This window comes from Lepidochelys olivacea (genome assembly GCF_965140295.1).
Source record: "Lepidochelys olivacea isolate rLepOli2 genome assembly, chromosome: 2".
NCBI classification, from domain to species: domain Eukaryota; kingdom Metazoa; phylum Chordata; order Testudines; family Cheloniidae; genus Lepidochelys; species Lepidochelys olivacea.
The window spans coordinates 135,306,852-135,320,230 of NC_140412.1; the positions used below are offsets into that span (position 1 = coordinate 135,306,852).

The 13,379-nt window shown below is 39.2% G+C and overlaps 1 protein-coding gene across 3 annotated transcripts in view; it reads right to left on the reverse strand.

Moving 5' to 3' along the window:
- Window positions 1-336: 336 nt before the first annotated feature.
- The window catches only part of BASP1 (brain abundant membrane attached signal protein 1), a 72,261-nt gene continuing 59,218 nt past the window's right edge, over window positions 337-13,379 (reverse strand). For all 3 annotated transcript variants that reach the window (XM_084621076.1, XM_084621075.1, XM_084621077.1), the window contains exon 2: window positions 337-1,952. In XM_084621076.1, the coding sequence (XP_084477202.1) occupies window positions 1,205-1,942 (738 nt within the window). In that variant the 5' untranslated portion in view covers window positions 1,943-1,952 and the 3' untranslated portion in view covers window positions 337-1,204. The remainder of the gene's footprint in view (window positions 1,953-13,379) is intronic.

The window sequence follows — 13,379 nt, forward strand, 5'->3', positions numbered from 1 at the left end:
TTTGGATTTAAAATGGCATTAGCATATGACAGAGTTTATATTCTGCTTATGCATAGCGCATAAAGTATTTCCTGTTCACTCTCTATCTCTAAACTCTCATGGAGCTCTGTATCACACGTGAGTGTTTATAGCAAAATATCTCTAGGGTCAGATTCAAATATCCTGACTGATGCTGAGTAGCACTTTATACTGGTACTCCTTGTGAATGTGGGTAGCTGAATCCTGACCACAGTGATTTTGATTTGCCCTCAAATAATCATCTTTTTCCTCTGAATATGTGGATTGTGGATGCCAGGCTGTCAGAGCTAAATATGAAGAATTAGTCTAAATAAACTATCAATCTTTACACCTTTATTTTTTTTTAAATTATTTAACTTTTATTACTGTTGCACCATTTATACAATTACATATAATTTCAATGCATCCATTGTACATTTTGTTTTTCATTTGTTTTCCAATGAGTGGTGTGTGGTGTCTGTGACACAGAATGGAAGAGAAACTGGAACTGCAATGAACGCAGACTTTTTCATTTCCACTGACCAATAAACAGAACTACAGGTGCACCCAACCACAGACATGCATTAACTCGTCATGAGAAATCTAGGTAGGCTAAGTAGGATGAGAATGCTGTTTACTCCCAAAAATATTTGGAGAGGAAGAATTGGAGGATTGGCATTGAGAAAAATGTGGACAGCTAAGTGGGTTTGTCTGAAAGTTGGCATTCATCCACTGCATAAAAAATATATCAAAATAAGAAAGGGTGTAAATAAAAAAAAAAAACCCACAGAAAATGCTGCTTTCATAAAGATCTGATTGCCTTGGCACAAGCCCAGCGGGCAGAATCAAATGCACCACTCCCAAACCCCATTACAGAACGAAAAAAAGATTTTGATACATTGGTGGAGTGCATTTACAGCAGTTCAGATACAAAAGATGTGCTGTACTTTCAGACATCCATATTTTTAAATCCTGGCAGAAAGTATATTAGATATTTCCCCACAAAAATACTATTTGGATTCTTCCCCCCCACTCCCTTGCTCCCTCCCAACTTGATGGGACATCCTTTTTTTTTTCCCCTGGGCAATACATATTATTTCAGATCTGAAACAAGTTAGTATAGCTGAAAAAATTAAAAAAAAAAAAAGAAAAAGAAAAAAAAAGACACAGGTTGTTTTAAGTGGTTAATTTCACCAGGCTGTCCAATTTAATCTTGCACTGCTATGGTTTGATCCGAATTAGTCGCTGGAACTTCAGAAGATTTCGCTTCCTCTGGTGGGGCTGCAGGCGCTGAAGCCTTGGGAGTAGAACTAGGTGCTTCTGTTGCTGCCGGGGTCTCCTTGGAAGAAGGTGCAGCCTCGCTGCTGCTAGGTTTTGAGTCTGAAGCTGGGGCCACATCACTTTTAGTTTCTTGGGCTGCAGGTGCTGCGGGAGCCTCAGTCTTTTTGGCTTCCCCTTCCTCTTTGCTCTTGTCATCTGCTTTACTAGTAGCTGTGGCTTCTGAAGGCTGGGAAACTTTTGCATCATTGCTGGGCTCAGAAGTTTTAGATGCTTCACTACTGGCAGCAGGAGCAGAGGCTGAAGTCTGTTCCTCTTGCTTAGGTGCCAGTTGTTCATTGTTCTTCTGTGGCTCCACTTTTGCGTCGACAACAGCCTCTGGCTTCTCTGGTTCAGATTTCTGGACTTCTTCCTGGCTCACGGCTTTTTCTTTTTCCCCTTCTTTGTCTTCTGTCTTATTGGCAGCAACCTGGGACTCTTTATCACCCTTCTCCTCCTTGTTGTTCTCCTTCACTTCTCCGGTCTCTGTGGTTTGCTGGGCATCCTCATTCTGTTTTGGAGTCTCCTCTTCCTCGGTAGCTGCTCCCTCAGCCTTCTTGTCCTTGTCTTTAGCTTTTTCATCATTTACATTGTACCCCTTCTTCTTCTTGCTAAGTTTGCCTCCCATGTTTGGAGTTCTGCAAAAAGGAAAAAAAAGATGGTTACCAAAAACCTCTACCTCGCCTCCCCAAAGCTAAATTACTTACTACTTCTCACACCAGCAGCTGGAAAGTTTGGGTGCTGCCTATTCCAGCAGAGAATGCAGTAACTTGATCAGTGATTAGCTACTGAACACAATGATCTACCAGAGTGCCAAACACCTCTCAGGTCACTACCTGCCCTGCCCAAGAGGCCCTGCAATACTTGGGCCACCAGATCCTTAAATCATCACCCCATGAATTCAAGAAGAATCAGCTGCTAGTGCTAGTTACCCCTCCACCTTCCAATTTCTGTCAAGAGGAATTGAAAAGGGAGGAAGAGGAAGCATGCAACTCTATCTTTTATGTTTCAGAAAGGTATTCAAAGGGAATAAAAGAAGAGCTCAGAAGTACCATTCAAGTTAGACAAATACTAAATTTGAATCCTTACAAAGCCTAGCTGCTGTATCCATCTCTGGCTATCACAAAAATCGACTATAACTCATTCCCTAAGAAAACTTGTTAAGGATTTACTTGTCCCCAGAAATGCTTTTAGAGGCCTTGAGAATAAAAGTGGTCACTGCTTCTCAGTGATTGAAGTGAATCTATCACATACAAAGCAACTTAACAGCACTGATCCATACTAGGGGTGCTTGGTGTAACAAAAAACACCAACAAGTAGTGCATGTTCAGTAGCCAGATTTCAAATGTTAATAACTCAGCTATTTATATTTTGATGCAGAGCTAAGACCGCAGGCCAAGTTTTACCCTAAAATTTATTTTATTTTTTACAGCCAAGCTATAAACTGATTCAAACTGTTTTAGAATGAAAGTGCTGACCCAACTAACAGTGACACTGAATGGATTTATGTTTTCCCTAACATAAAAGGCTGCATATACTTCACAACAATGTCCAGTGCCTTACATAGCTCATTCCCACTAAGGCGGCAGATTGCCCACTGGGTGTGTATGCACAGAGGACAAAAATGTGCACCCAAATTCAAGTTCGATTAAGTGGACATGTCCATTAGGTTCAAAATTAAAATGGAATCAAGAACCAGGAAGGACTTTGGAATAAGGACTTACCTGGCTTATTGTGCAACTTATCCTGTCGTTCCTTCATATTGCAGCACATATGGTATGTAACAATCTCCCACTGTTTTAATTCAGTCACATAAGGAACCTTATGAGCTGCAATACTTGGGCACAGCAGGTTGAGTTAAGAAACAGCAATACTGACAACCTGAAATACAGCAAGGCTATTACAGCTCTTCTAATAGAGAGAAATAAACCCAGTGTGGGGACTTTTTACATGCAGGTTTATATATACTACACAATGTAATATAATCTATTTAATATGTTTAAAATGTTATACCTCTTTCTTCTAGCTTCTTGCCAAGATTTTTAGATGTACTAGGAATTGGATCCCTAACCTGAGTCACCTTAAAGAGACTCAGCTTTCAGAATCCCCAAGTCCCCACCCTTAGTCAGGCCCCTTTAAAATACGCCTCAAGCTGGACATGCAAAAGCGAAGACACCCAACATCACTCATAATTTCTGAAAATCTTGGCTTCTGTCAATAGGTGTGTATATCTGTATTTGATGTGAGGATTTGTATCTCCTTGGTAAGGAGTAAAGACTCAAGTCTTAGCTAACAAGATCTTTAATCCTGAACTGTACATTGAAACACAAATTTGGTCTGGTTAAAACAAAGGAGAGTGAAAGGTGATGTCATTACTAATAGGCCCCCGACTTGAAAATCCACACTTCTGTCTGAAAAATATTTACCCACTATTGTTACCAGTAGTACTACTATTGCAACCTGGAGATCATCATAAATGAAAGGTTAGAGGCGGGAAATTCTCACTTTCAGTTTTATATTTAGAAGACAGCGAACAATCAACTGTACTGTCAAATATATGTTCCCTTTCAGAGTTTCCTCTGTAGAGTCAAATTACTAAGTTTCCCTTGTTTGGGTGGTTCTTTCACACAGCTATAGGGAGAAAAAAAATATGAAATTTTTTGTATCTTTACATTCACAGTTATTAGAGAAAGTCAGGGGCAGATATAATATCAGGAATTACTCTTAAGCCATTTTTAAAAAGTGACTAGCTTTCAAGTTGACTGTGTCCCTTTAACGTCTTAGTCTTCCTGAAATTCCTTTGACAAAAATCTAATTTAATTTGCACCACCTACACTCTGTTTGTATCTCTCCTAGCTTGGGAAATGAAGACAACCTAGAAAAAAATGAAAGTGAAACTGACTAGTCAAATTCTACAATAGCGCAATCCTGCAATGTTTATATTGTAAAGACTGCAAAATGTTGTTTCCTTGACATCTTTCTATTAGTATTTTACGGCAAACACAAATCTAATTTTAGGGCAGAAGTTGAACTGTGAGTGTCCCTTTAAGATACAACAGCACTCTATATCAAATTTTACTAAAATAGTGATATCAACTGGGGCAGGAGGGGAGGGGGGAGAGAAATAATCCATTCCATCCTTCTGCATGGTGGCCAAGATACCCATCATACACTCAAGTTACACACCATCTGGTGATGTTCTACCTATTTCCTATCAGATTTTGAAATGCAACCCCCATTAATGAGTACATTACTTGACAAGTAGCACTAATGTGCCATTTCAGTCCTCATTTCTTTGGATTAGCATATTACCATTGATCGCGATGAAGACCATTTGTTTTCAGCAGCCTGGACAAGGGACCTTTCTGCAGAGGTAGATTTCCTGCTGCTGTATCAACAAGGCATATGCATAGTCTAACAGTGGCTCCCCTGCATATGTTCAATTGAAATTGGAAATTATGATCGACAGTGACCTTCCAGGTCTCAAGCCTCAAACAGGAGAGTAATCACAAGGAAACTATTTATGTGGTAATGGGGAAATGTGGAGTCCTGCAATGGTAATGGATCTTAAAAGCCTTATGCTCAGAAATAATATGCTATTCTCAAAATGATTGAAAGGTGAACCACTGTAAAAGGGATTCTAACCCTAGGTGAATGATACTGGAGGATTTCGAGGACTACTTTTGTTGAAGGAAGTTCAACCTCTTAGTTATTTAAAGAAAGGTCAAGGACTTTGTTTGCTGTCTAATATCATGGCCTCCCCAATTCTCACTACTTATTAGTCTAGTCCATTGATTTCAACTCCAGCACTTCTTATAGGAACAAAAGGCGGTTTACACACTCGTACAACTGGTGAGCTTCAGAGGGTTTCTGCAATTCAGCAGGAACAGAGATTTATACCAGAGCTGTGTGCACTTTCGGATTTCCAATCCCTAACTAAGCCTCTATTTGTTTTCCAATACTAATGCCCAAATATCATGAACCTAATTTTATTTGCTGCGCCTTCTGTATTTTTCCAGATTTTACTATAACATGTATGGCAATTCACCAACCTTGCTTTTTTAATATAAATTATTTTGCTCTGAATACTACTAGTCACAAATGCTCTAGGGTAAAGGTCCTTCAAGAAGTAGAAATACAACTTAAAAGAGAAATGCATGCTCAAGAACCTATGAAATAGATTTTATTTGTTCTGATGCATTTTCTGTATGACTCCTGTGCCCCAGATTTACCTGAAGTCATTTGGTATTATGTATTAGTACTGAAAGGTGGGGGAAAGATGTACAAACTATTTTCAGCTCTATTTATAGATGCTTAAGAGTTAAAAATGGACTGCTACTTTCTAGCCTTGAGAATAAGGTAACCAAGGCAGACAAGGGTTTTTTAAAAAAAAGACAGACCACTCTGGAACTTGTAGGCCAGCTTATCTGACAACTGTTTCCTAAGCTAGTAGGTGTTGCTACCAGTCATGCAATAACTATCATTTACTTAACTGAAAGTGCTGCATGAAGAAGATCACTCATCCTCTCAGTAAGTTTTCCAATTGCCTGGTTTCTATTCACGTTATAACCAAATGGACTGTTGCTTTTCCTCTCCTGGCTTATCAGGCTATAACGCAAAATGAGGACATAGGACCCATCAGTGCTACCAAGGACGTATATTTGTGCTGTAGGTAAAGATGGGATTTGATGTTCTTCTCCCCAACCCATCCTACCTTCCAGTCAATCTCTCTTTCTCTCTCTGATTTCCTCCTCCAGAAGTGGGTCCTTATTTCTGTTACCACTGTCTGAAGTGGGTGCTATCATCCTCAGAACCCTTACCACCAGTTCTAGTCATGCTTCAGAGAAGGCTCTCAGTATCTAGTGTAAAGAATCCTGGGGTCCACCAGACACAAAGGACTCCTACTGCACATAACAGAATATTAAAAGTTTGGAGCAGGAACCAGATGGGAAGAAACTTAGGAAGCAGAATTCAAGACTGGTCTGTTCGTAAGAGACTACAGCAGTCACAAGCACTAGTACAGAGCCCATGATGTCTGGTGCCATGTAACCATGTGTCTAATGTATATAAAAGGTTTCCTCTTGAGACCATTCCCATAGAGTATTGTACTATTGAAGGGTCAAATACCAGCTTTAATATCCACATTTGGGTCAATTCAAACCAAAGGCAAAAAAGATTCCTTAAACATACCCAAAATATTTATAATATTTATTCCAAACATTACCTCAGATCTTAAATTTAATAACATAACAAGGTTTGCTTTATTTTTGGCCTCCACACAGAGTTCCTTCTGCTATGAGAGAGAAAAGGAGGAGAAAAGACTCATTTATGGAAATAACGCTGGTTTTAGTGATGTAGTCTCATTACGAGAACCAGGAGCAAGAGAGAGCCCTTTGTACTGGTATTGTTTTCATGGTTAGGTAAAGAAAATGGTGAATGTTCAGAGTCACATTCATAGCATCCATTGACCTAAGTGGGGGCTATGGGTGCTCAGTGCTGCTGAAAGTCTGGCCACTTATGCAATTCCTAAATGTGGGTTTGAGTGCCTAAATTTAGGCAACCAGGTTCAAAAATCTAGGCCCAACTGACTACGCTGAAAAATGTGCCACATGACATTATAGAAAGAAAAAACGTAATCTATTTTAAAGAATAATCTATTAAATCATGTTGACTCAAAGATCAAAGCCATCCCAAATGAAAGGTGAGAGAAAGCTGATGCACATGTACATGTAGAGGCCTTTGCCCTGCACTTTCCAGTGTGCCAACTGTGTAACCCATTTGGTTTTGTTTAATTTTCCAATTTCAGAAGAATGAGAAAAATATGGAGAGCTACATTCAATGCAAGTAAGTTTATTATGGTGTACTTCTATTGTGGTGGCATCCACAATAAGCTAAACACGGTCTATGTATCAGGGAAGATAGTCCTTGAAGAGTTTACAAATCTACAGTGGTTAATATCATAACTGCTTGAGCTACAGTTGATAGATATGGGCTTCAAAATCCATATTTGGATCAAAACACTCCCAAAACTTTGAGGGGAACACAAAATCCAAAGTTTAGTTTTGGAACTGTCTCTAGCTGTTGCCAATTGACTGTGGTGAAATTTTAATTTGTGTAATCAAACACTCTCAAAGAGAAGGCCAGTTTGTATTGTTGTGAAGAGGTCCCCTGAATTTCGAGGCTGTGCTCTTCCATTGCTGGAGAGAAACAGGAAAAGCAAAGTGGTATATTGGTTGTTTCTGTATGTGTAGCTAACAGCAATGATTTTCTGAGGTTCCAAAGCAGTAGTTCAGCCAAGTAGAATGAACTAAAAGACTTACAAGCTGCAATGGAGATAAAAAGCATTTCAATCCATTCAGAATTATTTCACTGGAGTGTTCATCCAAAGGTAGAGGAAACATTAAGAAAGAAAAAACAGCCCGTACGCAGATATTATAATGAAGATGTTCTAAAAGAAGATCAGTATATATGTATAGGCTTTATTCAACTCCTTCTAAAAGCTTCTTGGGCCAGACTTTTAAAAATCTGGGACCTTGTCCTCTGCATTAAAAGTATTCACCCTGAAGTTTTCTATCACTCCCAGAAAGTAGCACCAGAATTAAGTATCCTTCACAGTTTATTTTTTTTTAAAAAATCACACACACACACACACACTCTACATCAGTGGTTCCCAAACTAGGGGTGCCACCTGTTCACGGAAAGCCCCTGGTGGGCCGGGCCAGGCCAGTTTGTTTATCTGCTGCATCCGCAGGTTGGGCCGATCGCAGCTCCCACTGGTCACGGTTTGCCGTCCCAGGCCAATAGGGTCTGCGGGAAGCTGTGGCCAGCACGTCCCTCGGCCCGCACTGCTTCTCGCAGCCCCCATTGGCTGAGAACGGCGAACCGCCGCCACTGGGAGCTGCGATCAGCTGAACCTGCAGATGTGGCAGGTAAATAAAGCAGCCTGGCCTACCAGGGGCTTTCCCTGAACAACCAGTGCCCCTAGTTTGGGAACCACTGCACTACCACTGTCAAACACTCCCCCATGATGGAATATACATGATTAGCTGGATGCCTAGGATGACAGCATCACAAAATGTTAAATCTAAGATCATGGATTACAGTAATGTATTCACAGAATAGAATTAAAAAATTCAACTGGTCTTTAAATAGGCCAATATAACAGACGCTGGAAAAAAGTACAGTATAAAAATCTGACTGCAGTTTTAAAGAGTCATAATTAAATTGTGCCTCTATAATGAAATTGCATCCTTCTGAAAAAAGTCAATAGAACTAGCTCTTTATATAACTAGCTGTCTAAGGGTTTCATCTATAAAAGTTATTACTTCCTGTATACACATACATATTTTATATAAAGCATCATTTAGTAAAAGCCTTCACATTGCAGCAAAGGGTCAGATCATTTAATAAGGGATCAAACTAGGACTGACCATTAGCAACATCCTTAACAGAGAGAACTGTACATTTCCAGGATGGATGGAAGGCTAGAAAGACTCCAGGCTGGAAAGGTTATGACCCCATAAACTAAGAGTCTGCTTCTGAGAAGAAACTACGCACCCAGAGTTCTCACTCAACTTCAGTGGGAGTGTGTGGTGCTCAGCATTGCCAAAAATTAAGCCCCAAACCCCACTTCAGGAAAGCACTTAAGAATATACTTAAATCCCATTGAAGTCCATGGGACTTAAGCATGTGCTTAAGTAACTGAGGCCTAAACTAGCACATTTGGCATACCGTAAAAGAATGGAAGTAAGCTTCAAGAGATTTGGAGGAAGTAACAGGTCAGTCTCAGTCATACCAACTACAAAAATCAGCTGCCAAGCTACCTCAGCATCAGCTACTTCCCATCTCATTCCCAGCTTTAAGTACTGTACAACAAAAGTCTATAATTCAAAGCAGAGTTTCAACATTGCAAAATAAATAGATAGGTACCCTTCCCGCCGGTTACCCAGCTGACTGCCATTTAATAAAGGCATTGCAACAAACTGTAAGTAATCAAACATTGATGGAGCAAGTAATTCAATGACTTGCTGTACTCATGTTTTTAGAAAAAGCCACAGATGTTTAACATAGAAAAGTGTGCGTATTAAGAACTTAGTTCTAGTGTTTCAAGCATTTAGTCAAGTAGAGTTACATATACATTTAGGGCCAGATTTTCACGAGTACCTCAGCACCCAACAGCTCCCACTAAACAATGGATGCTGCACACTTTTGGAAATTGGGATTCTGATGGTCTACTTCCATTGCAATAGAAAAAAAATTTTTACTAACGTGTGGTTTCACCAGGTATACAACAAAACCTAGGTAAAAGTACCAATGAGTCTTTTTGAAATTCCCACCACCACCACTAGTACAGGGAGGTGAAGTGGCTAGTCCAAAGTCAACAGAAGTCTGTCAGACTCCCAGTTCTGATCCTTAGCCAAAAGCCAGTGGTTCCCCGCCCAATCACCCTTATGCTAACCCTGACCTAACGGCTTAACGTGATGGACATGGAAAAGGGGGCCCTAGCTCAAATTCAGGCTTCTTAAGACAAAGAAATTAAGCGGCTTTGGGAAATTTTAGTTGTCAAAGTCTGGAGGTATATGACCAAATTATGCTCGGATTTATTTCATATGTACATCAATTAATAAATCATCAGTGGAGTTAATTACATGGATGTAACAGAACAGAAGGTGGCCAGCAGTCTCCAGATGCCTCAAATTGTTCAATTTAAGTCCTTAAAATCTAGCAATTGCATTTGTTTATTGCAGTAGGAAATAGGATAATAAAATGAGAGATTCTTGACTCTGGCCATCATTGAGTAAAGGGTCAGCCTGTTTCTTATACTGACCACAAAGATCTTTTTTGCACTTTCTCAGTCTGCATACACTCCTGCCACTGGTACTCTCTCCCCTCTTCCTCATGGGCACTGTTTCAAAAACGTCATGAATTTCCAGGTCTGGAAAGGAACTGTATAGTAAAGAGGAGATATCCCTTAAAATACAAAAGCAGTGGTCACCTAATTTCCCACGTGCCATACTAAGCAGATATAGGCCATCTTTTGTTCCTTATTGAAGCTGACATTGTATGTTTGTTTTTTCCCATGTGCAAGCCAACGTGGCACTACCAGCAGGTAGTATCTCAAGACTAGGTGTTTAGCTCTCAGATGGATACATTTCACTCTTACTTCTCTCCTTGTTGTCTTCCCCCGTAATTTTTAAAAATACAGCTCCCATTAATTCTTGAAGGTAATTTAGTATTCCACTAGCCCCCAGACTGACACACTGCAATACATTTAATTTCTTCTGAAAAATACCAACAGAATAGCCAGTGCAGGGTCATGTAATCCCTTGCAGATTATGGAAAAGGCTGTGTGAGGATTTATTTGGATATGGCCAAAAAGATTCTGTTAAGAGCTATTCTAAATTCATGGAGATGTTATTACTACCAGACAAAAGCAGGGTGACAATGACCCATATAAAAAAATTACAATATGTAAGAAATGTAATATCAGAAGTTCTGATTCTTGAAACTCTGCATTTGACAGTTGGGGGCTATTGTCAATAATTTGCCAAGTTCTATTAGTCCAAACACATCATCTCTTCATATAACAATATCCACAAGGTATTGAATAACCAGTCCAACTAGGAATGGACAATTATAGCTAGAACCAAAATAAAAAACCCACACACGTGGCAAAACTATCAGTATTGTGAGAACAAGTCAAAAAGGAAAAAAAATGCATGAGATATTGCCTAGATTTACTTGAAATACTTGATCTCAGATAGTTGTTGATACAGTAATGAAAAATAGGTGAGGAATCTATTATTCAAAGAACAGAGATGAAACTCTGTCTCAGGGCCAGCAGATTCATTAAAAACACTAGACTTGCCAAAATGACCAAATCTAATTAGCACCAAACTGAAATCACATGTAATCTGCTTGAATGAGTCATGTTCATCGCCATGTCTGGAGGAAGCCAGCCAGCTAGAGAGTATTCAGATAAAATATAATTGATCAACTAAATGACTGAAATATTTCAAGATATACTGATCATGTGTGTTACTTCTATATTAAGCGTTGGAGTGGAATTAAATTGGTTAAATATACATATGTATTTCAGATTACAGTAGCCTTGGCTCAAATAGCAATATTCTTCAAGCCTTGCTAATAGGTTGTTCTGCTCCATGTAACATGGCTTGTTGGCCTAATGCTGCAAGGTCGTTTAGTTTTCCCCAACATCGTTCACATTTCAGGAGGCATTTTAATGCAACAGCTGAATATTGTAGCCCTTATGTTCACTGAAGACATAATATCCTTGACATCTGACACTCAAACTATTTTGGTCTTAGGAGAAGCCATAGAAACAAGCATGTTTGATTCTATCAGAGGAAACCAAAAGCTCAAGGTGTTTGATTTTGTGGTTTCATATTATTTGTCACCTTGTATGCAAGTCATATTAGCGTGGTACTGTACAGCCTGGGCCCTGTTTACTCTGATCACATCATTTTTTGCAGAATCCACAACTTGTTGTAGAACCCATCATTTTTTACTATAGTTTATTTTTTGGACCAGGACCAAATTGTGATAGATGTTACAAAAATAATAAAAAACAATCCCTGCCTCAAAGAGCTTAAAATCCAAGTATAAAACAAAAACAGAAGGATTACAGAGGGGTAAAATGAAGCAATGAGACTATATTGGTCAGCATGATACACAGTGGTCTTGAGAAAAAGGTTATGTTTCTACCTTATGGTCGCAAAGAAAACCTTGAATACATGAACACAGTGTAAACCAATGTGCCTTCCTGAGCTCACAGGCACCCTGAAACAGCTCTGCTAGGTGTGAATTGCTGCATTAACCTCCCTGCATTTTCTACAACAGAGAAATCCTCTTTAAATGTCACCATTGTTAACTATTGCACTACTGTGGATTTTAAACAAAATTAACTAATGTGTTTGCCATGCAATCCCAGACTGCCTCCAGTGACTCTCCATGTGCCAAAAATGCACCAACTGTCCCCTGCGTAACTGCCAAAGACTCCAGTTTCCTCCCCCATAATTTCCACAAGGCAGTTCTGAATTGTCCACACAAGATTTGGCACATGGAAAACTGTAAAGTGAAGGAACAGCACAAGACAATGCTGTTCATGGGCTGAACTATGCATCTTCATGTTTAGTTCATTCAAAACTTCCCTTTTTAATTTAAAACAAGCATCCACAGAATTTTCAGTTTGCTACATCAGGGTGCTGCAGAATTTAGGAAACTTGCTACACAATGGAGGTCCAGCTTGCCATCAGCTATGCCAGTCCTTGGCTACAGTACTGGATGTTTCAGGTTACGGGATCATTTTCTTTTGTCAGCTTCCAATAAAAGGGCCTTTTGCACCAAATTAAACATTGCAAAAAGGTATTGCAAAACGTCAGTCTGTCCCAGACCAGAGATCTTAATCACATCATTGTTCACAACTAGAAGCAAGGGTTATCCTTCTTTTCAGAGGATTTTAATAGAAATAGATTTTACAAGAAAACCTTTCTGAAAAAAAAAAATTATCAGGTCTTTAACTAAAACAACAGCCAGAAATTGGCACATTCCTTTTGCATACTAATTACAAGCTGCCATATTGGTTTGTTTAGGGTGCATTTCTCTCCAAGAAATATTTTTCATAATTTCACAACATTGGCCAAAATTTTCAAACATTGATGCCCAATATTAGGCACCTAAATCTGTATTTGGACTCCTAAATAGAAATGGCCTGGTTTTCAGAGGTGCTGAACACCCACAGCTCCCAATATGGGTCAGATCCAAAGAATTTTCAAAATTAGTTGTGAAAAATAGAGCTTGTCAGAAAAATTCCAATGAAACAGTTTTTTTCTATTTGCTGATTTGTCAAAATCAAAACATTCCACGGAGACAGATTTCAACAAAGTTCCTTTGGAAACCAGACAGGGTTCCAGGCTAGCTTCCATTTATGGCCAAACTGTCTCTCTAATACTTCATATGCAATCCAAATTACTAGCTAAAGAAATATTTAAGATAACAAGAGCCTCAGTCCTTTGGGACAATTCCATCTTCACAAGTATTCTATT